At 44.9% G+C, this 27,680-nt stretch overlaps 2 protein-coding genes across 7 annotated transcripts in view; one reads left to right on the top strand and one right to left on the bottom strand.

Annotated features, from left to right (window-relative positions):
• Window positions 1-2,469, bottom strand: part of DOCK4 (dedicator of cytokinesis 4) — a 245,305-nt gene extending 242,836 nt beyond the window's left edge. For 5 of the 6 annotated variants that reach the window (XM_028746677.2, XM_028746681.2, XM_028746682.2 and 2 more), the window contains exon 1: window positions 2,180-2,468. In XM_028746677.2, the coding sequence (XP_028602510.2) occupies window positions 2,180-2,216 (37 nt within the window). In that variant the 5' untranslated portion in view covers window positions 2,217-2,468. Of the gene's footprint in view, window positions 1-2,179 lie in introns of all 6 variants that reach the window. The other variant, XM_028746679.2, reaches the window with a different exon arrangement.
• A 161-nt stretch (window positions 2,470-2,630) lies between these two features.
• ZNF277 (zinc finger protein 277) overlaps window positions 2,631-27,680 on the top strand; it is a 41,759-nt gene continuing 16,709 nt past the window's right edge. Inside the window, exons 1-4 of the mRNA XM_028746684.2 lie at window positions 2,631-2,842; window positions 20,953-21,154; window positions 24,932-25,020; window positions 26,682-26,764. Of these exons, the coding sequence (XP_028602517.2) occupies window positions 2,800-2,842; window positions 20,953-21,154; window positions 24,932-25,020; window positions 26,682-26,764 (417 nt within the window). The 5' untranslated portion in view covers window positions 2,631-2,799. The remainder of the gene's footprint in view (window positions 2,843-20,952; window positions 21,155-24,931; window positions 25,021-26,681; window positions 26,765-27,680) is intronic.

Raw genomic sequence — 27,680 nt, 5'->3', positions numbered from 1 at the left:
TTTCTTCAGGAAAGGGTATGTTGTATTTTCCCTGAGATCACAAGAATAATAGCTTAGCCACACTGTCACACCTTTTCCACTTCAACAGAGAGGAAGCAACCAGAGCACAATACAAAGTTCGCTGGGGAGAGACATCTTTCAAGGAAAATGTTATGGTCCAGCAACTCTAGGTTGGCAATTCAGATTGTGTGTGTGTGTGTGTGTATTCCTTCCCATGAAATAAACTGTAGCAGTCAGATTGTTCTTTGTGTATGGAAAATCTGTTTCAGTTGTTGGGGGGGGGGACCCTTTCAAAGTGTTAAAAAAATGCAAGCAAATGTTATCGCTTGAAATACTTGACCAATAATATCCCACATGCCATTCCAGGAAATACCAAAGTGGCTTTTCAATCCATGTGCATAGCTCAGTGTGTGTATTTTCCCCGCAAAGATCAATGGGAGGACTAATCAATATCCAGCAGCCCAGCTGTGACTGGGTACATAAAGAAGTCAAGAAAATAAATCCCACCAATGATCTGTATAATTTAACATTTGGGTCATAGAGCAGCATCTGGGATCATTTCCAAATGGAGCAGTTGCATGGCATGCGTCCTGGCTCCCGTGCTAATGGTTAAATACAGAGAGATCTCTCACACACATATACAGAAACTCTTTGCATTCCAGCTGGATTTTTCGTTACACCTGCAATTCAGCATGCAGGCATACCTCAAGACCAGAGCGAGCAACATTCTTGCCATGCCCTTCACCTGTAAAGCCAATCAAAGCAGCTGCTATTGGGGTGAACTAGTCAGCAACTACGAAACAAAACAATAAGCAATTCTTCATCACTTTGTCTATCAGCTGAAGAGACCCTGCAATCTCATCTCCAAAGCAGAGGTGGGCAAAATAACCCCATCGCCCATTGGCAACTGCTATCCAAAACCCAGAGCAGGGAAGATATCCTTGATGTTCACATCATTTAGAAAGTAAATTTAAAATGAGGCACAATGTACAAAATAATTAATATCGCAGGCTTAACATTTGTTTTCTTTAAAACGGAAAGCTTGCTATATGTCTGGCTGAAATTAATAGCCCCAAGTAGTATCAGAAGAATCTGGTGTAAGTGACGATGGAGAGAGAAAATGCGAGCTTTAAATAGTCAGTTGAGGCAAGGGTGTGTGTGTGTGTATAAGGAGAGAGGAAAATCAGAAGAAAACCTACATGCCGCTGTTGGGAGGCGGGGTGAAGGGAAAGATGCGAAATTCCACATTCATCAGTCAACATCTAACGTCCTTTGTTGTTCACCTTTTGTAAGAGAGGATGGAAGCAGCCTTTCCTCCTCCAACAGGATCGCAAGTTCCCTAACTGACAATACACCACCCTGTCTGTTTCCTTGGGCAATCCAAACACTTTTGTACTCCATTAAAGCCGAGAACAAAAACACCACTACTGGAAGTAGGTTACTATCCAGATTAAAACAAAAACACTCCTCGGCCAACCCCAACACACACACACACACACAACACATTCAGCCGCGCACTGGTGCCTCTCGCAATCTACACGAAAGATGGCAGCAGTTTTTAGCCTGTCTTTAAATCCTATGCCAAAATACACATTTTCGCACAATCGAGAGCTTGCCTAGTCTGCTTTTCTTTTTTATCCAGGACGCCGAGAGGACTGAGGAACACCCCCCCTTTTTTTTAACGATGTTGCTTGCTTAATTGGATACATTGTCTGGATATCGCGTTGCATCCAGACTCTTTAAAGAAGCCACTTACTCTTCTTACGAGCAATGGTCGCCAATTATTATTTTTTAATAATAAGATAGAGATCCAATCCTTCCCCGCCCCCTTTGCTCCACATTTTCAAAACCACAAAAAGACACTTTTTCTGTGTGGCGTGTGTGTGATATGTTGAAGGATGAGGAACGGGAAGAGAATGGATCTCATGCAATGATGGGTCTTTCGCTCACACCGAACAGCAGCATCCGACTGGAAAGTAAACAGACCGATGCACGAATTGCCAAGATCAAGGTTGGAGGGAGCAAAAGGGTGCGCGGAGGGTGCGAAGGATGGGTGCCTCGCCTTCTCCTCTCCCGACTCGCCCCCTTCGGAGCAGCAAGCAAGACTCGGGGAGGGCAAAGCGAGGACAAGCCGAAGGGCGCCAAAGGAGGTCTCTTGAGGGGAGCTCTCCTCACTCACCCACTCCGTATTTCTCGTGCTCGGTGGGAATCCACATGCTCCAAAGAGTGCAAGGCGGCTCTCGGTCCCTCTTGGCCAAACAATAACAGGAGCAGCAGCCGCGGCTCCCCTCAGCCTCAGAGCAGCAGAAGCAGCAGCAGCAGCAGCAGCGACCGCCAAGCGGCGAGCCCCCTTTGCCCGGCGGCCAGCGCTCCCGCTCGCTTGTGTGCGCCTCAGCTCCGCTCCTCAGGCGACCGCGGAGAAGTCATTGTTCTGATTGACGGAGCCCAGCTCGCGCTCTGGGACAGCCGCCGCCAGCCCCGCCCCCTTGCCCCGCCTTCCCCTCTCGCTCGCCTCTTTCTCAACGCCCACCCTCATGAATTTTCAAGTGCATGATGGGAAGTGTAGTCTTTCCGGAAAGCCACGCCTCACGTTCCGCGCCGTGTGTTCTCGGGCAGAGCCCGCGGCCAAAACAAAAGACGGGGCCCGGCGCTCCCGACATCCCTTGCGCCGCCGACGACGACAACGAGGGGCGGTGGGAAGGGGCGCCTCGTCCTCACCCATTGGCCCAGCCCGGTGGAATCCCCCGCGTGCCTGCGTAGCCTCGCCGCGCGATATCCTCTCGGCTGCAGGCTGTGGCCATGGCAACTCCCCAAGGCTCGGCGGAGCGGGCGAGGAAGAGCGGTGAGTTCCGGAGACCACGTTACAGCCGGTGGCCGCTTCATGCGCTGTGTGCCGACGTGACGCTTGAGCCGCTTCCGTGCTATCATTAGAATCGTAGAGTTGGAAGGGAGCCACGAGGGGTCATCAACCCCCTGCGAGTCAGGACTCGAACCCACGACCCTGAGATTAAGAGTTTCGTGCTGTACCGACTGAGCCAACCCCTTTATATAGTTAGGTGCGTGGCAAAGTTGACAGGACGTGGCAAGGGAAGAAGGGCTAGGAAAGGGAAATAACAGTGTTTCCTTGCCTGCTTGTTGCAAGGGTCTGTAGCACATGTAGGCATCGTCACCCGGTGTGCAAACCATCATGCAAATACATTCACGTGTCTTGGGAGTACTATGGCGTTACTACTTTATAGGGCAGTGTTCCTCTGCGGGTCCTCAAATGTAAGCTCATTAGAGTTTGGCTGGTTTACTTCCAGGAAACTAGGTGCACCCTTAAGGAGTAAAACTGAATAATTCAAAGCCTAATAAATATGTCCTTAAATTTTCTAAAATGTTTACAGATACATGAATCAGTTGGAAGGGGCCATGAGGGTCATCTAGTCCAACCCCCTCCAATGCAGGAATATTTTGCCCAGCGTGGAGCGGTTGGCCAGCTAGATCATCACAGCGGGCTCTTTCTATATAGCTTTTCACCCAAATATATTTCTGAACCCTACAAGCGCAGGTAAATCAGATCTGTGGCTAGTCTCTGCATGGTGTCTGAAGGATTCAGGCTGTTACTCTGTGCACGCACTTGGAGTAAGCCCCACCAATCAGAGTGTGAAGTGTTTGGGAGTCAGTTCGCAAAGGACTGTGTTGTCAAGCTGCAGTTTCCTGAATACTTGGGAGAAAACCCTGTTGAAAGCCATCAGTCTTCCTTCTGAATAAACTTGTACTGTCAGGTGTATTTTGGGATGCTATGCCCAAGCTGTTGCAACAGAAAGGGGATGAATGTTATTTCTTTTTGCCGTGCATTTTACTTAGCTTGCAGTTGCATTCCATCCTTGAAAGGCACATGCCTGTTTTTGCCAGTCTCTTTCTAAACACCAATGAAGATGTAACGTTGGAACCCTATGTGCATGAGTTGAAGTAAAGAGATGACTGGAAGGGAAATGGCTGGAAACAGATCCAGGATGAGCAAGTATTTTCTGCAAACATATGGCATGTGTTTATCGAACACAACGCCAGCTTTGTCAGAAATTGGTTTAGCTTGCAGTGGCACATGCTTCAGATTCTTGAAGTACAAGAGAATGGGTAAAAGGCGTCCTAGATGACAAAATTTGGTGTTACTGAATCATAAGTATGCATCCCTGATATGGCCAGTTGGTCTACCAAGTGCTTATGCAGTTACGCCTGTCGCACTTTCCTGCAGATTTTTATAAAAGGCCATGCCACTAGCTCTGAAGCCGCAGGAAGATGAAATCCCATTCAGTAATGAAAGTCAGCGTAAGGAAAGAACTGGAACAAACTGCAAGACTTCAGTATGCCCACAGATCCTTGAGGTGCAACATTTCAGTGTGCTTTGATGTTCATCCCTTGAAGAGCAGTTTTTGCCTTTTTGTGTTCCATCTCTCTTCTTCTCAGGGCACTTGTTGTTCTCCTAGTAATCTCTAGATCTTGCTTCCCTTTCCCACTGTGCTTCTGGGGAATCCTGCTCCTGTGTCTGATTGTAATCAATCTGGCAATATGGTAGGGAAGCAGAAGAAAACAAGCTGCTTGTGAATATTTACATAATAGTGGTGCATAACAGCACTCACTATGTTACAGCAGCTCAGTTCTATCACAGGTGAACACAAAAAGGGGTTTGTTTGAATTATTTCTATGCCACTCTATATTGGGGGGGGGGGGGCTTCTAATTTACGGCATATTTATGTTATCTGTTTATAAAAATATCTTTAAAACTGCTCCCTCATAAAATGTCAAGGCAGTGTACAATAATATATGCAGGTGCATTAAAATATGAGATATCAAGAGCATTATACAAAATAACTACCACAACTTCTGCTGCTGTCTCCTTTTGGAAAAAGCTAAACTGAATAAACCTATCAGTATAAAAGGTCTTCAAGAGAGACCTGAAAGTTAGTAGTAAGGATCTGCTGAAAGAGCATTTCACAGCATGAGACCAACACTGAATGCCCATGTTCTAGTTGAGACCATCTGAAACGCAATGCAGAACTAACAGCGCTCCTCTGGATAATCTCAGTGGTAAAGCTGGGCATATAAGGGCTCAGGCAGTCCTTAAGGTGTCCTGGATCCAAGTTCAGGTCTTTGTATACAAGAACCTTGTAGGAAAACTATCACCAATAAGGTTATGCCCGTGGAATGTCATCTGATGTTTAAGGAGTCAGTGTGATAACTAAAATGGATGCTGACATGCCTTAGATCAGAGAAATCTGGATTCAAATCCCCATTCTGCCATTAAGTTCATTAAATGGCTTTTGACATTCTAACCTTAACTTATCTTAGAGCTGATTTAGTGGTGACCAATGTGTCCTGTAAGCCAGGAAGTCATCAGTTCAAACCTTGTCTCAGCCATGAACTCACTAAGTGGCTTCAGGCAAGCTACCATTCTCTTTCATACTCTCCATCTCCTTACACACATCTTGCATGTCACCATCATAGGGTTGTTGTGAAGATAAGTAATGTATGTCAAGCATATACTGACTGGGACTGATGGGAGTTGTTGTACAAAACAACTGGAAAAGCCAGGTTGGCAAAAGAAGAGAGGTGCCCAGGTGTTGATCCATTTCATTATTCAGCAGTATTATCAGCTGTGTTAAGGCCTGAGTAAACTCATGGAAAGCTCTCAGATTCCAAAGCCTTTTTGTTCCTCTGCCGTAAAGGACCCTTAGGAATATCTGGTCTTGGCTGTGCTTCCAGCTAACATTGCAATTTAGGATGTTTCTAGGCTTGTGACTTTTCAAAATTGTCTTTAGGAGTAAAAACAATGTCTTCCTTGCTGAAAAACCTTAGCAGGTGTTTTAGGCACATTCTTTTAGTGCAGTTCTGTTAGAAGGGTAATGATTACAAGCAGAAGTGATTATGTCTGAAATAGCTTTTCTAATTAAATTCCAAGCTCCAGTTATTATCACTACCAAAATTGGGTTTCTTAAAATAGTAGATGTTAATTATACTGAATTAAAATCATACGAATAAATCTTTATCATACAAGTAAAACCTTTTAAAGTTATTATCTGATAACTGTACTAAGTGTTATGGATGGTTGGAAGCAAGAGCGTCTAGTATCCAACAAATGGGGAGGAAAACAAGCTTCCCGCACCCAATCCTTTCCTATATATCATATGCATAGGTTTCAAACATCTCTACTTGGGTTTTATGTCCATTATATTTGACTCGCACAACAACAACACCCATGAATTATTAGCGTTTGTTCCTGCTCCTGCTTTTCTTACAATTATCTAGAATTGTGAAATAACTACCAAATAATAAGAAATCACCTTTGTTGCAGCATAGTTAGGAGTGGCATTTTATTTTATTTTAAAAAATGTAAGCCCTGCTACAGGGAAGTAGCATTAAAAGTGTGCATGCTCCACCAAGATATGTAGCTCCAGATACAACAGGAATATAGTCTAGAGGTAACAATCATACCCACCGATTACCTGAGAACCCCTGCCCCACCACGTACCATTTAATATAGTGGTATTTTTCCCCTTCTTTTTGATAAATCCCATTCCACAATATGTGATTTGGGGCCACGTAGGTGGTGGCACCACAAGCACAGAATGTCCTTTCTAGGGAAGTCGAGCAGTCTGCTTCATATATTGATTCTTGGCAGAGTGTAAAAAAAAACTTGTGTTCTTTAGCAACAAATAACACAAGACTATGCATGCCTATGCTTTTCCTGGGTTAAGATTATAGGATTACAATTTTAGTATAGGAATGGTATATAGTATTTCAACATTTTGGTATTTCATATATATGGTACTTCAACATTTTGAAATGCTGCCACTTTTCTTCTTATGTTTAACATACCTTATTATTTGAGTAGGGGTAACTTTAGGGACGCGGGTGGCCTGGGGGACGCGGGTGGCGCTGTGGGTAAATCCTCAGTGCCTAGGACTTGCCGATCGCATGGTCAGCGGTTCGAATCCCCGCGGCGGGGTGCGCTCCCGTCGTTCGGTCCCAGCGCCTGCCAACCTAGCAGTTCGAAAGCACCTCCGGGTGCAAGTAGATAAATAGGGACCACTTACTGGTGGGAAGGTAAACGGCGTTTCCGTGTGCTGTGCTGGCTCGCCAGATGCAGCTTGTCACGCTGGCCACGTGACCCAGAAGTGTCTGCGGACAGCGCTGGCTTCCGGCCTATAGAGTGAGATGAGTGCACAACCCTAGAGTCTGGCAAGACTGGCCTGTACGGGCAGGGGTACCTTTACCTTTAACTTTAGGGAAGTGTATCTTGTTAGGTCTAAAACGGCTTTGCTGGCTGAGGATCCCTTCCAGAGTACAATTCAAAGGGCTCGTGCCTATCTTTAAAGCAGGGGTAGGGAACCTCAGGCCGGGGGAACGAATGCAGCACTTGAGGCCTCTCTGCCTGTCCCGCTGGACTCTCCCTGGGCCATATTCACTCCCTGCTCCATATCATTTGCTTGCTCCACACCCACCTGATTTGAATGTGTTGCTGAACTCGGATAATGTTTTTTGCCTGCCTGGGTGGAGATTAGAGGTGTATATGTGAGTGGGTACTGAAATGTGCAAAGGTAAAACTTGCAACCACTGCTCTGTCCATTTCTGTTGCTGGTTCTGTCACTACTGGCATGTAGCCCTCAGAAGATGGCATGGAGGAAGGCACCAGCCAGGGAACCCCCCCCCCCCAGGGGGAGAAAGCTCAGAGCCAGCCAATTGGTGGTGGGTTGAGTGGTCACAAGGAAGAGGCTGCGGCAGAGCACAGTTCAGACTCTGAGGCAGAAGCCAGGGAGTCTCCCTCTTCTGCTGCAACCAGCTTGCCTCAACCCTGGTCTCCTAGAACACCAAGAGAAATGAAAGGATTGTGCGCCGATACAGCCTGAGGCTGCTTGAGAAAGACTCTGAAGAGGAGTCCTAATGGGCTTTGGGAAGGCAGGGACCGTCAGTCCTTGCAGCTGCTTCATTGAGACAAGACCTCCCAGAAAGAGTTGATGAGACCACTAGGCCAGAGTAGTGGTTTGTTCCCTTGACTAAATAATTAACTTCACTGGCCTCAGTTGATTTTTTGTTTTGGTGCTGACCTACGTCTGACTCCAGCTCTGGCAAAATGTTGCTCAGAAGGGAGAGAGAGCTCAGTTGGTAGAGCACGAGACACTTGATCTCAGGATCATGGATTCCAGCCCCACGTTGGGCGAAAGATTCCCGCATTGCCGGGAGTTGGACGAGATGATCCTTGTGGCCCCTTACAACTCTCATGATTTTATGAATTCATCTTATTCAGGAATGTAGCCCTCAAGCTGTGGAAGATCCCCCACCGCTCTTTTAAAGCCTTATACGGCTTGGTCCTTGGCTGGTGCTTCTCCTACAATACATGAACCTTCCTGCACACTGAGGTCATCTTCAGAGGGTCTTTTCTAGCGCCTTTGAAGGATACTTGAGTGACACTAGACAAAGCAGCATTTCAGCTGTTGTGCCCTGTTTCTGGAATGCTCTCCTGGAAGGCTTGCCTGAATATCTCGTGTTTTTCAGCACCCAGGAGACAACCCAGGCTCTTTAAGGACAGTAGTAAACAAGATGATATCTGTGGAATTGGGACCTTTTTTAAAAAAAAGTAAATAGTTGCAGGGGAGCCCTGAGCCAGACTGCTGTGGGTGAGGCATAGGGGCTTTTGCGGCATTTCTGATCCAGATTGCCCCTGCCCCTTGCATCTGAAAGCTAATCTACCTAATGTAAATAGCAGGCATGGGAGGTCAAATCTGGAGCACGACGCTTGTGTGTGTGTGAAAGAGCAAGAGCGAGAGAGAGCGCTATTTGCACACGCGCATACATCACCCCACAAACTATGGTCCCAATCTGGAGCAGGAGCTGCTGTTTGGCTTTTAGAAAGTCATTTACACAAATGCTAATTGCATGGATGGAGTCTCATCTGGTTTGGCCCTTAAATATGGCTTGTGCTGGTTTTTAATTTTGCTGCTGGTTGGTTGGTTTGTTTTTTACTGCTTTTCTCTCGTATTGTAGTGTTGGTGTTATTGTTTCTATTTTGATTGCTTTAATATTACCGTAAGCCGCACTGGGAGTGCTAGCACTGAAGGGTGGCTTGTCTAAACACATGTGACATTCAAGGAGCTTATGGGGAATTCCTGAACGACTCTCATACAACATTTTTATTATTATTCTTGTTTCGTGATTGCCTTGAGGAGTTGTTTTTTATTAGAATAGCAATGAATTAAATTTTAATGTTTAAAGCAAAGGTATGTCTCTTTCCTCTCACCTACTCCCTTTTTACCAGGCAGATTTGTAATAGAAAAATAGATTTAACTCTGTAACCTGCCAAATTGGCTGTATTTAAGCATTTGCGGATTGTGAATGCATTGGCTATCTGGGGAAAGGCCAGGAAATGGGGTATAGATGAGATCTGCTGGTGGTCTGCACCACAGAACAAATCGCTTTTGGGAGACTGCTAACCTAAAACCCATTTTATAAACTGATTCAAAGGTTTTTATAGATCTTCTGGGACATCTCTGGATCAGGAGATAAAACTCCTCTGCCTGCTCTTCAGAGATCCTTTCTAAAGGGTATCCAGAGAGATCTTTTTTCTCTGATCTTGTTGATAAGCACCACAGCCCTGAGATAGAACATAAAATAAAGCCCCTTGGCTATTCTTTAAAAATAAAAGTGAGCATCACACACACAGATCACAATGCTGGAGGATGGGTGAATTGATTGGGGGGCATATAGAGGTAGGTGGAAAGGCAGAATTTCCTACTGCCACACCCAGGCACTGCAGCATTAAAACATACAAACTCCTAGCAGTAGCCTGAACTGACATACGTAGTCTAGGAAGGGATATTTTCCTTTGATGCTGCTCCATGGAACTGATAATATCGGGGTTTGAAAATTTATAGAGTTAACAGTGATTGCCTTGGTTTAATCCTGGGGTGCCCAGTGTGGAGAAGGAAGTAAGAGTTGGGCTTTTTCCTTTCTTTTTCTTCTTTCTTTTTCTTTTTTTCTTTTTTCTTTTTTCTTTTTGCAAGGGGTTTGCCTCCCTATGTTTTTTGGGGTGAGGTGTTCTAGGTTTGTTTGTCTGAGAGTCGGGAGGAATCTATGTGCAGCATCATTTTTTATTTGGTGAGATGGGTGTTTTGTCATGCCCGCCCAAGGAAATTTCGTAGATTTCCAAATACAGTGGTGCCTCGCAAGACGAAATTAATTCGTTCCGCAAGTCTCTTCGTCTTGCGGTTTTTTCGTCTTGCGATGCACGGTTTCCCATAGGAATGCATTGAAAATCAATTAATGCGTTCCTAGGGAAACCGCCTTCAGACCAGGTCCGGGGACAGTCTGTCCCCGGACCTCTTCTGAAGGCTGGGGGGGGGGGGGGAACAAGGGCTTTTCTTCCCACCCCCAGCATTTTAAAAAACCCCGGGACAGCGGAGGACTTCTCCGCTGTCCGAGGCGATTTAAAAGCCCCTGGGAAGGCAGGCAGGGGGGACAAAGACTTTCGCCCCCCGCCCGCCTTCAGAAGGTGTTCCCGCCCCCGCCCCGCTTCGGAACAGCTTTCCAAAGTGGGGCGGCTGGGGCAGATGTCCCCGCCCCCCCTCCCCACTTCGGAACAGCTTTCCGAAGTGGGGCGGCTGGGGCAGATGTCCCCGCCCCCCCTCCCCACTTCGGAACAGCTTTCCAAAGTGGGGCGGCTGGGGCAGATGTCCCCGCCCCCCCTCCCCACTTCGGAACAGCTTTCCAAAGTGGGGCGGCTGGGGCAGATGTCCCCGCCCCCCCTCCCCACTTCGGAACAGCTTTCCGAAGTGGGGCGGCTGGGGCAGATGTCCCCGCCCCCCCTCCCCACTTCGGAACAGCTTTCCAAAGTGGGGCGGCTGGGGCAGATGTCCCCGCCCCCCCTCCCCACTTCGGAACAGCTTTCCAAAGTGGGGCGGCTGGGGCAGATGTCCCCGCCCCCCCTCCCCACTTCGGAACAGCTTTCCGAAGTGGGGCGGCTGGGGCAGATGTCCCCGCCCCCCCTCCCCGCTTCGGAACAGCTTTCCGAAGTGGGGCGGCTGGGGCAGATGTCCCCGCCCCCCCTCCCCGCTTCGGAACAGCTTTCCGAAGTGGGGCGGCTGGGGCAGATGTCCCCGCCCCCCCTCCCCGCTTCGGAACAGCTTTCCGAAGTGGGGCGGCTGGGGCAGGTGTCCCCACCCCCCCCCCTTCGGAACAGCGTTTTAAAATGCTGGGGGTCGGGAGCGAAGCGCTGCCGACCCCCAGCATTTTAAAACCTTCCCGGGACACGGGGAGATTTTAAAATGCAGGGGGTCGGCAGCGCTTCGCTCCCGACCCCCAGCATTTTAAAACCTCCCCGGGACACGGGGAGATTTTAAAATGCTGGGGGTCGGCAGCGCTTCGCTCCCGACCCCCAGCATTTTAAAACCTTCCCGGGACACGGGGAGATTTTAAAATGCTGGGGGTCGGCAGCGCTTCGCTCCCGACCCCCAGCATTTTAAAACCTTCCCGGGACACGGGGGGATTTTAAAATGCAGGGGGTCGGCAGCGCTTCGCTCCCGACCCCCAGCATTTTAAAACCTCCCCGGGACACGGGGAGATTTTAAAATGCTGGGGGTCGGCAGCGCTTCGCTCCCGACCCCCAGCATTTTAAAACCTTCCCGGGACACGGGGAGATTTTAAAATGCTGGGGGTCGGCAGCGCTTCGCTCCCGACCCCCAGCATTTCAAAACCTTCCCGGGACACGGGGGGATTTTAAAATGCAGGGGGTCGGCAGCGCTTCGCTTCCGACCCCCAGCATTTTAAAACCTCCCCGGGACACGGGGAGATTTTAAAATGCTGGGGGTCGGCAGCGCTTCGCTCCCGACCCCCAGCATTTTAAAACCTTCCCGGGACACGGGGAGATTTTAAAATGCTGGGGGTCGGCAGCGCTTCACTCCCGACCCCCAGCATTTTAAAACCTCCCCGGGACAGGGGGAGATTTTAAAATGCTGGGGGTCGGCAGCTAACGCTTCGCTCCCGACCCCCAGCATTTTAAAATCTCCCCGGGACAGAGACTTCTCTGCTGTCCCTTGGAGATTTTAAAATGCTGGGGGTCGGCAGCGAACGCTTCGCTCCCGCCCGCCAGCATTTTAAGATCGCCCCCGGCAGGCGGGGGGAAGGCAGGCGGGGGGAGCAAAGACTTTTGCCCCCCGCCGGCCTTCAGAAGAGGTCCTCTTCTGAAGGCCGGCTGTGGGCGAAAGTCTTTGCTCCCGACCGCCAGCATTTCCCTATGGGCTTTCGTCTTGCGATGCAAGCCCATAGGGAAATTCGTCTTGCGAAGCGCCTCCAAAACAGAAAACCCTTTCGTCTTGCGGGTTTTCCGTCTTGCGAGGCATTCGTCTTGCGGGGTACCACTGTATACCCTTGTGCCCCAAAGGTTGCAGATCCCTGGGTTGACCTGTGGCAAACAATTAGTTCTTCTGTCTGTTGTGCACTGTATAAAGGGGGTGTGGTATACAAAAATACATGTGAAACTTAAATGGAAATGGGTTCAAAGCCATATATTGAATTTATTTATTTGAAACAGATATCCCAGGTTTACTGGCTTCATTCAGATAATATGTGATGCGTCCGTTTTTAAAATCTCCTGGAACACATTGCATATAGATATTCTCGTTAGCAGAGGGGAAATATCTTTTGTGCTTCTAAAATTTTACTGAAGCTTGCCAAAAGAGCTGAGTTTGAGAATGAGATGCAAGACTTGAAGCCGCTACCAATCTTGTTTCCTAATGAAGTAGAAACTACTGTTGTGAGCATTTGAACTAAAGGGCCAAGTTGCTAGAATTGCCACTATGAAACAAAGGCACTCAAGATTGGAATGAAGGAAGCATAATAGCATGCCAATAAAATAGTCGGCTTTATTCAAAGCTTCAGTGACACAGAATTAAACAGGATCTATGCTGCTTCAATTGAGGACTGAGCCACTCGTGCAGAAAGACCACACTGTCTTATTCTGTGTTTAACGTTTGCTTTGAGAAACAAAGTTGGTGCACCATCTCTGTCCTCCGGAGAGAACCTAAATCAGAAAGTAAGGTTTTCAAGGAGACCTATGTGGTAAATAATATAATGGGATGTATATCCATATGTGTGTGTGTAACACACTCAAGTGGCCTCATATAACACCCTCCTCCATTAATGCAGATGTAACATTTTCTCAACCAACCGTTGCTTGGCTCTGCAAACACTGCTGATCATTGAAATGACACGGATGCTAGTACTGTCATAACACTGGACCATTTAAAGCAAGGGTGAGCAACCTGTTGTTCTTGCTGGTGCCTACATTACCTGGGTCTTCATATTGGCAGCAGGCACAGGCAGAGAATGATGGGCAGAGCTAGAGACTGTTGTAGCTCCTGTTGGGTTAGTGGTGGTATTAATATTATACTAACCCTATTATTTTGCTGCATTTTTTAAAAGACATAGTTATGTCCTGTTCCCTTTGTTTTGGAGAACTGAAAAATTAAAAAACAGTTGTTGTAACTAAAATAGTGTGATTTTCAGGGTTAATCAGCTTAGGTACTAGGTTTGTGCTGTTGGCCATGGATATGTTTGTGTTCCGTGTTTGGCACCATGGTTTTGTGACCAGAAAGGAAGAAATGTAAGATGCTAATAACTTGGGAGCTTGCGGAACTAGAAAAAGGAATACTTAGAAAGAGTTGTAAGGAGCTTTTGTTCCAGAATTGGCCATTACCCAGGGGAAAAATAGTTTTTGATTTGGAAGCCATAAATAAGAGCATTTTCTAACCAGGTCTCACCCCCTTTTTATCAACTGAACAAGGGAAAGGGGGTGGGGGGAGATGGAGCTACAGATGTTTCCTTGAGCTAGTGGTTCAGTTGCAGCTTAATCAGTGTCCGAATACATGAATATAGAACGTTTTTTGGTGGTATCCATCCACTTCGTATCAGAAAAACAAGATTTCCCTCTTTTATAAATTCTGGTGTCTTGCTACTGATGGGAACTCTTGGGCAGAGAACCCTCAGTGGCCCTCCTAACCTGGAAGAAGTAGAATATGCAAAGTGATTATCCTGGCCTGCATCCGATCCTCTTGAAAGCAAAAATAATATCGCTGTCAAGATGATGCACCCTCTGCTGGTCCACAAAGGCCCAGCCTTGCCATTTTTTGGAGCAGGCCCCGCCTTTTAACCAAACAGTTTGTGACAGTTTTGATCTGGACTGGTAATTCACAACACTGTAGCTCAGTGGTAGAACATATGCACCACATGCCCAAGGACTCGCCTGCAATCGTTGGCATCTCCAGGTAGGGCTGGAAGAGACCCTGGCTAAATCCCTGGAGTGGTAGACTCGTAATCTGGTGAACTGGGTTTGCGTCTCCGCTCCTCCACATGCAGCTGCTGGGTGACCTTGGGCCAGTCACACTTCTCTGAAGTCTCTCAGCCTCACTCACCTCACAGAGTGTTTGTTGTGGGGGAGGAAGGGAAAGGAAAATGTTAGCCGCTTTGAGACTCCTTCAGGTAGCGATAAAGCGGGATATCAAATCCAAACTCCTCTCCTCCTCCTCCTCCTGGAGAACTACTGCCGGGCAGTGTGGACAATACTAAACTAGCTTCCGGTTGTATAAGGCAGTTGCTGTATTCCTTTATTTCAAAACTTTCACAACCCATGGCTTGAGGTGCGTACGTTGGAATCGGAAGTAGGCATTTTCCTTTTATAATTAAAAACAACAACCCTGGAATATACGTGGGAGGAATGTGTTGTACCTCAGCACAGTGGTACCTCGGAAGTCGAACAGAATCTGTTCCAGAAGTCCGTTCGATTTCCAAAACATTCAGAAACCAAGGCGTAGCTTCCGGCTGGCTGCAGGACGTTCGGGTTCCAAAGAATGTTTGCAAACTGGAACACTCACTTCCGGTGTTTGAGATCCAAGGTACGACTATATTTATCAGTTATATTAGAAAGTATGCTCTGGTTTTTATTTTGTTAGCTCTTTGCGTTTCACATCTGGTGTTCTAAAGCTGAGACAGTGCCTTGTTGAGGGGAAAACTGAGAGACCATGACGTGGGACAGGGTCTTGAAACCAGTTTTATCCAGTGGCTGTTGGTATTTTCTCTTTCTCTGTGACAACTCTTGATATATTTCTGAACCTGCTGCCTCCAGCGAACTGAGACACAACTCTCTCTAATCCATCTGCAGTCCATGTACTGAAAGATTTCTAATAACAGGATGTAGCTGAAGAAGATATTAATGACAAAACAGGACTAGTCCATTCTCCCTGTAGTGAGACAGACAATATTTTTCTGCAGGGCAATGAATTTTGGGTGTTCGCACGGGGAATAATATGCTATCCCCATGATGTTCATATTTATTTTAAATGATTTATAATTTGCTTGATCATAGAGCTCTCCCAGCAGTATACAAATAAGACTAAAGATAAAATACAACTAAAAGTCAATTAGAAAACAATTATACATAAAACCATCATCATTAAAACACAGATTAAAACAGATAAAATCAATAACATTTCTAAAACAAATATAGCATTCTGTGCACCATTGCTGGGAAAGTTATTCTTTTTAAAACAAATGTTCTTGTTTTCAAGATCTACCAGAATGATCTACATGTGTGCAAGTATATCTTATATGGAGTGGTATATTACTCCATTGTTCTTTGAGAAAGGACCTTTATGGTGACATGGACTCACTAACTAATACGAGAAGGAAAGATGTCTTCTTTTTTAAAGCCTGGCCTAATTTGGGCTGTTTCCCTCCAACTGTTGAAGATTTTTGTTCATCTGTTTCCTATTTCTTCCATTCACTTATATTCCGACGCCTCCACTCTGGTACCCATAGCAACACTTGTTAATGCTAATGAAACTGCAGCATCTAAAAACTTCCGTGCTGAACAAAACTGTTCAATGTTGCAGTTAAATACAGTTGCATTTCTGTCAGGCTTGGATTCCTGCAGTACCTGTTTGAAGCAAACTTGGATTACAAGATTTTGGTAACTTTCTGCTCTTCTGAAACCTACACTGTTGGATGCATTTATGCAGTGAAGCCTTGTATTTGGGTAGCAGCAGATGTCTGAGAAGATCGATACATGGCTCATGTAAAATTGACCCAGTTTAGCTGCAGGACGGAGTTGCCTTTTTGAAGTATTAAATTTGCATTCAGTAGATCACTGCTGAATACTGAGGCTGATTGATCTGTGAGATGTGCTGTCTTGGAGCACATGGCTGCTCTGGCTAATTCCCATGTAGCAGTAATAGCATGTTAATGAGTGAAGTAACAGACAAATGACTCCCATGAACTTGAACAAAATGCTAATTCAGTTTATTAGGAAGATCTAAGGCATTTCACAAAACGTTCATGAATTTTACTCAACTGATAAGCTTTCGCTCATCTTTTAGTCAGAAAGCTGGTTGTATCTATTATGCTGGTCTTTTAAAAATTCACTCAGCTTAGATATAGGAGACTATTTTCATACTTAGGAAATCCAAGTTCATGACACTGCACAAAAAATGTGAGATTTATTTATGTCCTAGCCCTATTGCCCAGGTGCTGAACAGTTTGATTGTAGGAATTAGGATCTTCTAATTGCTTTTAAGAGCTGTGCCCACATTAGGTGGAGCTGTTCATAATGTCAGATGTCAATGCCTGTAGAATATAACATGTGTAAGTCTGAAATACATAAATTTTCCTCCTTCACTTTCAGTGGGTAAAGACTATCGAACATCCTTGTATTGGACTCAGTGCATAGTGTTACTTAGATGCGTCCAAAATGCAGAGTTCAGATGGACCCAGAGCCAGGGCAGGGGCAGCCACATCACATATTGGTTTACCCCAATATGTAGACCAGCAGATGGCTGTTTAGACATTTCATGCTACCTTGGCACAAATTAATTGGTCCCAACCTGTCCAGTAATGCCCACTATATTGCAAAAATACAATAAACAGGCACAGTTATAGGATAGCTTAGAAGTGCTGTAATTGTACCTGTTCTTTTTCATGTTCTATGAAGCCTTTGGACTAGAGAAAATGATTTACAAGGTACTCTGACTTCATGATGGCAACCCTAATTCAAAGTTGTGCCTAAAAGCATTGTCCTGCAACTTCTTAGGGTGATATCTCAGAATATAATGATACCACCAGGCCCTAGACTGAATTGCTAATATTGCATATCTTGTTTAAGGCTTGTGGCTGCATGTCATGCAATTTTATATCTAGTGCATAGTATTCTAAGCAGCAAAGATCACAAGATAAATATTATGTAACTCCTCTCTAGTTAAAACTTTATGTAGCAGGCATACTGTTCTATTTTCTTTTTAAGTATTATTTTAGGATTTTTATTTTGTTTGAAAACCCCATCTCATTGTTCTACCTTGTTTTCTTGGCTGTATGTTTTTGTTGTTGCTGCATCCCTTCTTGTTTTGGGATTGTTGTCAAGTTTTCAACTAATCTCCTCGTATTAGCCAGCTGTATTAATGAGATAATAAACCAGGCTTGTTGCTAATGAATTGATTCATTCAACTGCTGAATTTAATTAGAAAGACACTTAACATTCCAGCAGATGTTCTTATTTTCTTTGGGTACAGTTGTATTTCTGCACAATGAGCTGACAGACCCATCAATGTCCATATCTATATGCCCTGCTCTTAAAGACTTGTGCCATAAATGTTATCATGCAGACACTAAGTCTACAAATTCCAATATCATTGATGATTGTAGGTATAGTGTCTCTTGCCTCGTTGAGACTGAAGAGAGTTCTTCAACAATGCTCTTGTCAATTTTATCATCAGCTAATCCTAACCACTTACCTGGGAATAAGTTCTATTAAATTCAGCAGATGGCGGCTAATGGATTGAGGTTGAATCCTGACAAGACAGAAGTACTGTTTTGGGGGCACAGGAGGCGGGCTGGTGTGGAGGACTCCCTGGTCCTGAATGGGGTAACTGTGCCCCTGAAAGACCAGGTGCGCAGCCTGGGAGTCATTTTGTACTCACAGCTGTCCATGGAGGCACAGGTCAATTCTGTATCCAGGGCAGCTGTCTACCAACTCCACCTGGTACGCAGGCTGAGACCCTACCTGCCCGCAGACTGTCTCGCCAGAGTGGTGCATGCTCTAGTTATCTCCCGCTTGGACTACTGCAATGCGCTCTACGTGGGGCTACCTTTGAAGGTGACCCGGAAACTACAACTAATCCAGAATGCGGCAGCTAGACTGGTGACCGGGGGCGGCCGCCGAGACCACATAACACCGGTCTTGAAAGACCTACATTGGCTCCCAGTACGTTTCCGAGCACAATTCAAAGTGATGGTGTTGACCTTTAAAGCCCTAAACGGCCTCGGCCCAGTATACCTGAAGGAGCATCTCCACCCCCATCGTTCTGCCCAGACGCTGAGATCCAGCGCCGAGGGCCTTCTGGCGGTTCCCTAATTGCGAAAAGCAAAGCGACAGGGAACCAGGCAGAGGGCCTTCTTGGTAGTGGCGCCCACCCTGTGGAACGCCCTCCCATCAGATGTCAAAGCGATAAACAACTACCTGACATTCAGAAGACATCTTAAGGCAGCCCTCTTCAGGGAAGTTTTTAATGTGTGATTTTAGTGTATTTTTGGTTTCTATGGAAGCCGCCCAGAGTGGCTGGGGAAACCCAGCCAGATGGGCGGGGTACAAATAATAAATTATTATTATTATTATTATTGTTATTATTATTATTATTATTATTATTATTATTATTATTATTATTATTATTAAATTCAGCAGGACTTGCTTCTGAGTGAACATGGTTAGGCTTGAACTGCAAGTAACTTTCCTTCTTCCAGACTGCTGTTCATAGGTTATGCTAGTGAGACAAGTATGCAGGAAGTATACCTTCCAAGTTATGTCAGGAAGAAGCAGCCTATTCTATCCTTATCTACAGGTATGCACATTTCCTTGTAACACTGGAGTGTGTGACCCTTTTCCCGTTGAGGGCTGCATTTCAGGGTGGCAGGGGGGGGAAACCGTAATTGGTTGGAGGCCTCATTCCAGAGTGAAAGGTAAATAGGGACACTCCCTTGATGCCATTCCTTCCTCTCTTTCTGCATTTTGCTTTTACTCCTGCTTGTAACCCACATGAACTCCGACCAAGAGCCTCAAGAAACTGGGCTAAGAGCTTCAGGTCGGCAATCTGTGCTGCAAGATGCATATATATCCTCCCTTTCCCCATTCTCCCATTGGTCATTTGGCTTTGGGATCCCAGGGCAAAGTGGAACATAAAGAGTTGTCTCATACAAACTCATACTTTTGGTTCAAATAGCTCAGCATTGTCTACAGTCTCTGAGAGTGGCTTTTGGGAAGTTTAGGCAGGATTATTTTTCACCCCTATCTGGACATTCCATAGAGGATCAGGGGTCGCCCTGATCCAGTGGGACTGCTAGGCAGGTGCACCCGACTCTGACGTGCCATTTGGGGGGGAAAATCAAGCCTCTAGCTCTCCTAGAAAGAAGGTTATGGAGCAAAATGTGCAGGTACCTAAGGGATTTCTGTGAAATGAGAACAGTGTGGCTGCCTTGTATATATTTTCTGAAATGCTCCCTTGCTATTAGGCAGTAGAAGCACCAGTGTGCATGCACATATGTGTGATCTCCATAGCCAGGGCCAGCAGGATATACTGTATTTTTTGCTCTATAAGACTCACTTTTTCCCTCCTAAAAAGTAAAGGGAAATGTGTGTGCGTCTTATGGAGTGAATGCAGGCTGCGCAGCTATCCCAGAAGCTAGAACAGCAAGAGGGATTGCTGCTTTCACTGCGCAGCGATCCCTCTTGCTGTTCTGGCTTCTGAGATTCAGAGGGTTTTTTTCTTGTTTTCCTCCTCCCAAAACTAGGTGCGTCTTGTGGTCTGGTGCGTCTTATAGAGCGAAAAATACGGTAGTTGGCTTCCCATGGTTGTCAGAAATGGTTGTTGCTCTAATTTTGTGTTATGCCATGCCCTTTCCATGGCAGCCATTTGGTGACTGATGCCTCCAGCCCACTCGCAAAATATGAGATGTGCCCTCTAGTCCAAACAGGTTGTCAACCCCTGCCACAGATTGAATTTGTAATGTGTCGCATGAGCTCTGCTACTAAGCTGTGACCCTTCTGTAGTGCTCTGTGAGGTGTCAGTAACCAATATAAAAGGACATGCGCTTTTGCAAGAATGCAGCCTCTCATTTGCAAAGGGGAAGTATTTTTGCTGTATGTGGCCAAATCCTATCTTGAAATTTGCTCGTTAATCTTTGGGGACATTAGAGATGCAACACCTGATCTGGCTGTTCCTAACAGGAGCAGCGGAAACTGTCCATGTAGAACTTATTTTACATTTGACTTGTAGCCAAAGGTTTAGCATTAAATCATTGGGTAAGCAGACCGTAAGTTTTTCCTGTGAAATGATTCTTGCCACTAGGATGTTGCAGAAGACTGGCTTTTCAGATAGTTGTGTGCACTTTGCAGTAAGGCTACAAGCTTAACCCCATTTATGTTGGAGTAAGCCCCATGGAATTTAGTAGGACTTACTTCTGAGTAGACACAGTTAGGTATGCCCTGTGGGTCTGTATTTGACCTCCATTGAAGTGAACTGGGAATTTTACCTGTATGAGGTCTACATACCAGCCTGGGCTGATGTCACATTTATTACAAACTCCAAGCTTGCCAGACATGGTTTCTCTCCCCAGCTCTGCACCCAACACTGTAAGAAAGTAATATGTAAGAAGTCTTTGATGCAAAACCAGCCATACAGGAAGTTCATTGCCACCCTTGGCTCGTTTGGGAGCAAGGGCAGGATAGAAATTTAATAAAGAAACACCTTTCCATTCTTTTTCATTCCATTCTATAGAGTGCACACAAGTCTGTTTGCTGACTTAAAAAAAAAAATACTGCTTTTGACAACGAGCTAGACTAATATAATATCTTTGTAATTTTTTATTATTATTTCTCTTTAGACCACGAAGACTACATTTTGGAGCCACTTTCTCTGCCAGAAAGTCCAGGTGGCATTTCTGCTGTAGAAGGTTCTCCATCTGTGCCTTGTATATTCTGTGAAGAATATTCTCCTGTATCAGAACAAAACCAACTTCTGAAGCACATGATTATAGAGCACAAGCTTGTCATTGCAGATGTCAGGCTAGTAGCAGATTTTCGGAGGTATGTAGTTCTTGCTTAAAATTTGATAAAGCAACCTAGGACAGAAAATGTTCAAGAAACTAGAACTGGTATATACTGAGACAACCAAAACATAGGATAACGTTCCCAATTATGCAAAAGAAAACAGGCAGATCCCAAAAAACAGTGAAAGGGAGGCTGAAAGGGTATGTGTGTCTGAAGGAAAATGAATTGATATTGATTTATATATATTAGTAACTTTGTATTAATGCAACTGTGTTTTTGTAATATTTTGTTTAAGTTGTCTGTTGTTGCTTCTGTTTTTTGTACACCATTTAGATACATGTTTAATATATTAAGCAGTATAAAAATTAAATAATCATTTAATCAATGTTTTATGATGCAGCAGGATAGATACATTTTTGTATATAAATAAAAGGCAATTTTGCTAGACATTAATGTAAGAAACTGAGCCTTGGATGAAAGAGCTGGACCCAGGGGCTGTAGAAACAAGGCTGGAACGTGAATGTGTGTGCACAAAGGAATCCCAAACTTCAAAAATGGGGAGTAAATCATTCTGCAAAAGTAGCCCTGATCATAGCACAAAAACAGATGCATCAGCCTTTTGGGAGCTGGAACGAGAGTTGAGAACCTAAAGGGAGGCAGATCTTTGCATTGACCAAACTGCTTCCTTTTTTTGTTTTGGAGCTCAGGCCTTTATATTAAGTTCTCCAGATTAGTTGCTATTTCTTGTAAGCCTGTCAAAACTTGTCTATCCGTCTCTATGAACTGATTCATACAAGTGTAGATCACTTTCTTTATGGAAGAGGAAACCCATGCAATAAAATGGACAGGTAGAGAGAAAGGCATGGCAAATCCGCTCCTGAAATGTCCTTTTCATTGTCTTTCCATGGTAAACTCTAGATCCTGATAACTCAGTTGAACTTCCTTCCCTTAAAAAGTATTACATGTTGCAGTTGACATGTGATGACCACGCCCTTCTAGGAATACATTGGCCTCAGTGCTAATTACATATTCTAACTACTAAAGTTCTAGAAGTTCCTATACCAGTGCTGACTGGGGCCACAGGTTGCCCATTCCTGATCTACAGCCTATGTTAAATAAACCAATCTACCTGCCCCTCATCAATATGTGCTTTTCAAGGTGCACATGTTTTCTCTAATTGACAAGCCTTATTCAAAACACTAAATGCTGTTGCTTAGCAATTTCACATAGCGTGCATTCCAGTCTGTACATATGTTCTTTTTGTTGCTCTCTGCTTTCCACTTTGGTATCTGCAAAGCTGCTATGTGCGTCTGGCTTCAGATGGCAAAGATCAGGACCTTTTCTGCACTCAGTTTTTACCATGCATGTGTCAATACGCCAGATTTGAGACGACTGATGTGCACCAAAAATGAATGGGATCAATTTTTCCACTGTAAATGGTTCAAAGAAGACTGAAATGCATAAGCTCACAGTTGCATAGGTTACTTGTGAGTGGAACCCAGTGATCATCTGTCCCCATGTCAGACTCAATGGTTTCATTTTTCCAAGAGACTAAAGAATGGTCACTCAGGAAAGGTGATCTATAAATAAATGCTGTCCACATATCAACATCCAGGTGAGTTGCCATGGCCTGGTTCATTACATTTCAGTACTGCATATATAAGGCAACTGATTGAATGTGGCAAACAAATGAGAGAAGAATTGATGATAAAGTGGAGTCAGTCTGAGTGGTGATGCTGTTGGCAGATCTGGGGAGGATCAAAAGGGAAGGCTGGGGTGGGGAGAGAAGCAGCTTCATCTTGGACATGTTGAGTCTGAGATGGTGATGACAACAGTATCAGACAAGCAGGTAAAGACATGCAGGATTGGATGGAAGGAGAGAACTCTGAAGTGGAGAGGTATACCTGGGCGTCATGAACAAGCACATAGGTCAGGTTAGGGAGCCTCTGGGCTCTGGGATCCTAACTAGGTCTGGCACAGGTCCCAAATTCCCCCAAGACCACTTACAACATTGGGTAGAGGTGCAGCAGCCAGTGAGCAAAGCAGGAATGGCCTTGAAGACTCTCAAGTGAGGCTTGCTGTCACTGCTTGTCAGTGGCGACTTCAAGCCTGCTGGGTTTGGCTGCACTACAAAGTTTCCATTGGATGAAAATAGGGTTTAAAGTTGGCACTGGTCCGCATGGACTTCAAGCAGTGCTAGGACCTTCATTTGCAGTGTGACATGAATTCAAACCACACTACAAACCACAGAGAAAAAAATGTGTCCCACCTGTCAAAATGGTCCCCCATGGGTGGAGAATCCAGGGTCCAGTCCAGAGCTGCAAAAGGTTCTCCACAGATGAAATTGGTAGTTTGGATGCAACACTAAGCCATGGTTTGTTATAGCCATGGTTTGCTGAACAAGCTGGGATCTGGCTAGCAAGTGAGCAAAGAAAAGATCATTTGCTTTACCCCACCACCTCTGCGAGTACACAGCTGCAATCCCAAATGCCTCGGTGGTGTTTGAGGACCAGCACAGCCTCACTGCATCACCAGTTGAGGCAAAGGGATTTGTGAAGCTTCTCAGATGGATTCTCAGCAACACAGCGTCAGCTCAGAGGGAAATCTCCATGCCACTTTTGTCTTTAGTGATTACCCAGCAGAACCAGACAGCTCTTGTTCAATTTCTGGCTCCTGAGAGAACCTCGGACGTGCAGATCAATGCTCACAACTTTACATCATGTAAAGTGAACTATTTCCATGGACATTTTTATGCCTGCAAACATTAGTGTCTGTATTGCACCTGGAAATAATTGAAGGCAGCAACTGTTTGAGATCCGGTCCCTACCTTCCACTCCTCTAGACCCTTCCCTCAACATCTGTGTCCACTATTGAACTGAAGGCACACACTTTTGGTTCATTAAGCTGCTTGATTGATGAGCAAGGAAAACAGCTGAAAGCAATAACTTTTGTTAGGGTGTAACAGAGACTTGAAAGCCAATGCCAGAAACCAGGAAATGTGATACTAAGAAGCGGCAATTTGCTTCTTAAAAAGTACCGGTATACATAGTCAATATGTAGGACTATTGGCACTGCTGTGTTCAAGTTCTCTGTCAGCTTTCTATGCCTATGTTGCATTTCATCCCATCCTACGAGGACAGTTTGTTTTTCTTGCCAAATTATGGCTCTAGTGTTTTCAAATCCAGAAGTTTCCTTCTTTCATGGGAATGCCATATGGTACTAGGGCACAGAGCTGGCTCTAACTGAGCTTCTTGATATTTGCTTGGATGGAATAATGTATTTTACTGTCAAGTTGGATAATTAAACTACTAAGCAGGTCTCAGTATTCATGCACTATACATTTTTCTAGAGATTTGTGACCAAGCACGCACAAAGCACCCATTTATGTTTTGGTAAGTATCAAGTTTTAAAGCCAAGTAATAAGACGAAAAGAATCTAGGGCAAATAAAATCAGTATAAAAAGTTAGCTTATTCAGCACCGTAAGCTTGCCATGTTTTTCGTTTTTTTAAAAATCAAACACTAGTCATTGTGTCTGGTTTCTTCATACAAGCTGAACATTTGAAATTACCTGGTAATGGATTTCCAATTTCCAACTTATCTGTACTGGGAAGATTGTTCTGGCTAAATAGAAATGTCGCCTTATTTGAAAAATGACCTCTACAAAAGACTGGTAGCAATGAGTGGCTCGGTATCCAAATGCTGCAACAAGAATTGCATATTAAGAGTGTAATGAAACGAACAACAGTTTGGGAAATGTTTTGTAACATAGCTGCCTGCATTTTTGCTCCCCCCCCCCCTTTTTTTTTTTAAAGATATGCATTGTACTGGAAGAAAAGATTCTTGGAGCAGCCCATTACAGACTTCTGTTGTGTGATAAGAACAAATTCTGAAGCAGCTTTAGGTGAGTGTGTTGTTAATGTAGCCTGCACAGGCCTGGTTTGCAAAATTCCCCACAATCTGCCATTGGACCACCAATTTTGTTGGGACACTTTTTGTAGAACTGTATCAGATGCTGAAGCACTCTTGTTTGTGGGCTTGAGTTCAACAGATTATTTGATTCACTTTAAAATACAAAGAGTGAGTGTCTAGCATTATATCTTGGACTATAAGCTTGTGGGCAATGCCTGTGTTGATTTTTGTACATCTTGCATGCATCATCATCATCATCTATACTTGGGGGCCAAACGAAGGATGATTATGATCGAATGTTAGGGAAGGAGCCCTCTGCCTTAATATTATAGATATACTAGTTATAATATTTCTGAAGTGCTCCATTTCACTGATTAGAGGTTTATAAGGGTGGCTATCGTAGCTGTGACTGTCAAATAAAATTAGTACCCCTGCCCATACGGGCCAGTCTTGACAGACTCTAGGGTTGTGCGCCCATCTCACTTAAGAGGCCGGGGGCCAGCGCTGTCCGGAGACACTTCCGAGTCACGTGGCCAGCGTGACAAAGCTGCATCTGGCGAGCCAGCGCAGCACACGGAAACGCCGTTTACCTTCCCGCTTTGTAAGCGGTCCCTATTTATCTACTTGCACCCTGGGGTGCTTTTGAACTGCTAGGTTGGCAGGCGCTGGGACCGAGCAACGGGAGCGCACCCCGCCGCGGGGATTCGAACCGCCGACCTTTCGATCGGCAAGCCCTAGGCGCTGAGGCTTTTACCCACAGCGCCACCCGCGTCCCTCAAATAAAATTATAAACCTCTAAATAACTGCTATGAGACACAATCAGTTCGGCACCCTGCTTCTGGCCTAGCATCAGGTATTCATTTTTTTTAAAAAGGAGAGAAAAATCTTGGCAGTTGTAGAATACAGTTCAGCTTTAGGAAATGGAGTGTCTAAAGAAAAAGAGGCATAACAAGGGCTTCAGGCATTTTAAACTGATGCTGGTTCCTTAACCTGTCTGCCTGGAAGATTGGGGTGAGAAGACCAGTTCAGCCAGTTCTGAGTACAAAGTCAGAATGCAGATTTTTTCTTTTTTCTTTCGGAGAATGCTTTCCATACAAGGCAGTGTGAAGCATTGATGTACAGTTATTCCCTTAATGTATGAAATATGCAGAGACTGCATTTGGATGTTACAGTAAACCATGGGTTCTGAAGCTGGCTTGTTTCAACAAACTATAGCTAATATTTATCACAGGTAAGGATTGAAAGTAGTGCTAAACTGTGGCTAATAAAAATGAAATGGAAACCTTCAGATTTCTTCATGGAGTAGCAATTGGGAGGGGTGTTTATTACACCATGGTTTATTGTGGCATTTGAATGCAGCCAGACACGAGACCTGGGGCTGATTTCCTTGTCCAGTAAAATCTACCGGCATACCCTGGTGGACTTCTCTATATTCATGGATTTGCTTCTGGCTGAAGCACAACTGCCAACATGACTAGGAAATTTCTGAACAGATCCCTTAGAAAGAACATTTGTCTTAAATGGATAGAATTACCACTTGCATCTTTCTCCCTCTCTCAATGACTTAATATAGCTCAAACCTGTATTACATAAAAAAGCTTAATGTATCGACCTAAGTGTTCTCCTGACATTTGATCTGTAATCTTTTAACAGAGGAACAAGACAATTACTTCCTTTTATGTGATGCTTTGCCTGAAGACAGAACACTGAGGGAGAAACTTCAGCAACAAAGGCTGGTAAGGTGGTCTTGCATGTGACCATCCCGAAGCAGGAAATGAACTGCACAAAAAATGAGGATTTAATTTAATTCCCAGGTTTCCTCTTTCAGTAATAATGAAGTTGATCCTCAACAGGTAACAGTTCCAGAAAGCTCAGTAGGACTTACTTCTTTAAAGCAGATCCTCCAAGTGTCCCTATTTTCCAGGGACAGTCCCTGATTTAGAGAAGCCATCCCAATTTCTGATTTGATCCCGGAATGTCCCACTTTTTTTAGGACGTCCCTATTTTCATTGGATAAATGTTGGAGGGTATGGAGTTTTCGACCCCGGAGCCATCTGTAGACAGCCCTGTATAGGGAAGTTTTTTTAATGTTTAATGTTTTATTATGTTTTTATATATGTTGAAAGCTGCCCAGAGTGTGTGGGGCAACCTAGTCAGATGGACATGGTATAATAATAATAGTTAATAATGGAATGGGATGTCCCTATTTTTATCGGAGAAATGTTGGAGGGTATGTTTAAAGGTGTGCTGAAAATTACTCAGAAGAATCCAATGATGCAGTTTTGAATGCAAAGTATATGTCATGTGTGGTGTAGTGGTTAAGAGCGGTAGTCTCGTAATCTGGCGAACCGGGTTTGCTTCCCCGCTCCTCCACCTGCAGCTGCTGGGTGACCTTGGGCTAGTCACACTTCTCTGAAGACTCTCAGCCTCACTCACCTCACAGAGTGTTTGTTGTGGGGGAGGAAGGGAAAGGAGAATGTTAGCTGCTTTGAGACTCCTTAGGGTAGTGATAAAGCGGGATATCAAATCCAAACTCTTCTTCTTCTTCATATGTTTGTCTACAATAGTAAAGATCCTTCACCTGGGATTCTGGTCTCTCTGCAGCACTGCCCAATCCTACTTAGTGACCCTGTTATCAATAAATCTCTGGTC

Source organism: Podarcis muralis, chromosome 10 (genome assembly GCF_964188315.1).
Source record: "Podarcis muralis chromosome 10, rPodMur119.hap1.1, whole genome shotgun sequence".
In the NCBI taxonomy this organism is placed as follows: domain Eukaryota; kingdom Metazoa; phylum Chordata; class Lepidosauria; order Squamata; family Lacertidae; genus Podarcis; species Podarcis muralis.
This window is presented reverse-complemented; position numbering and strand designations above follow the sequence as displayed.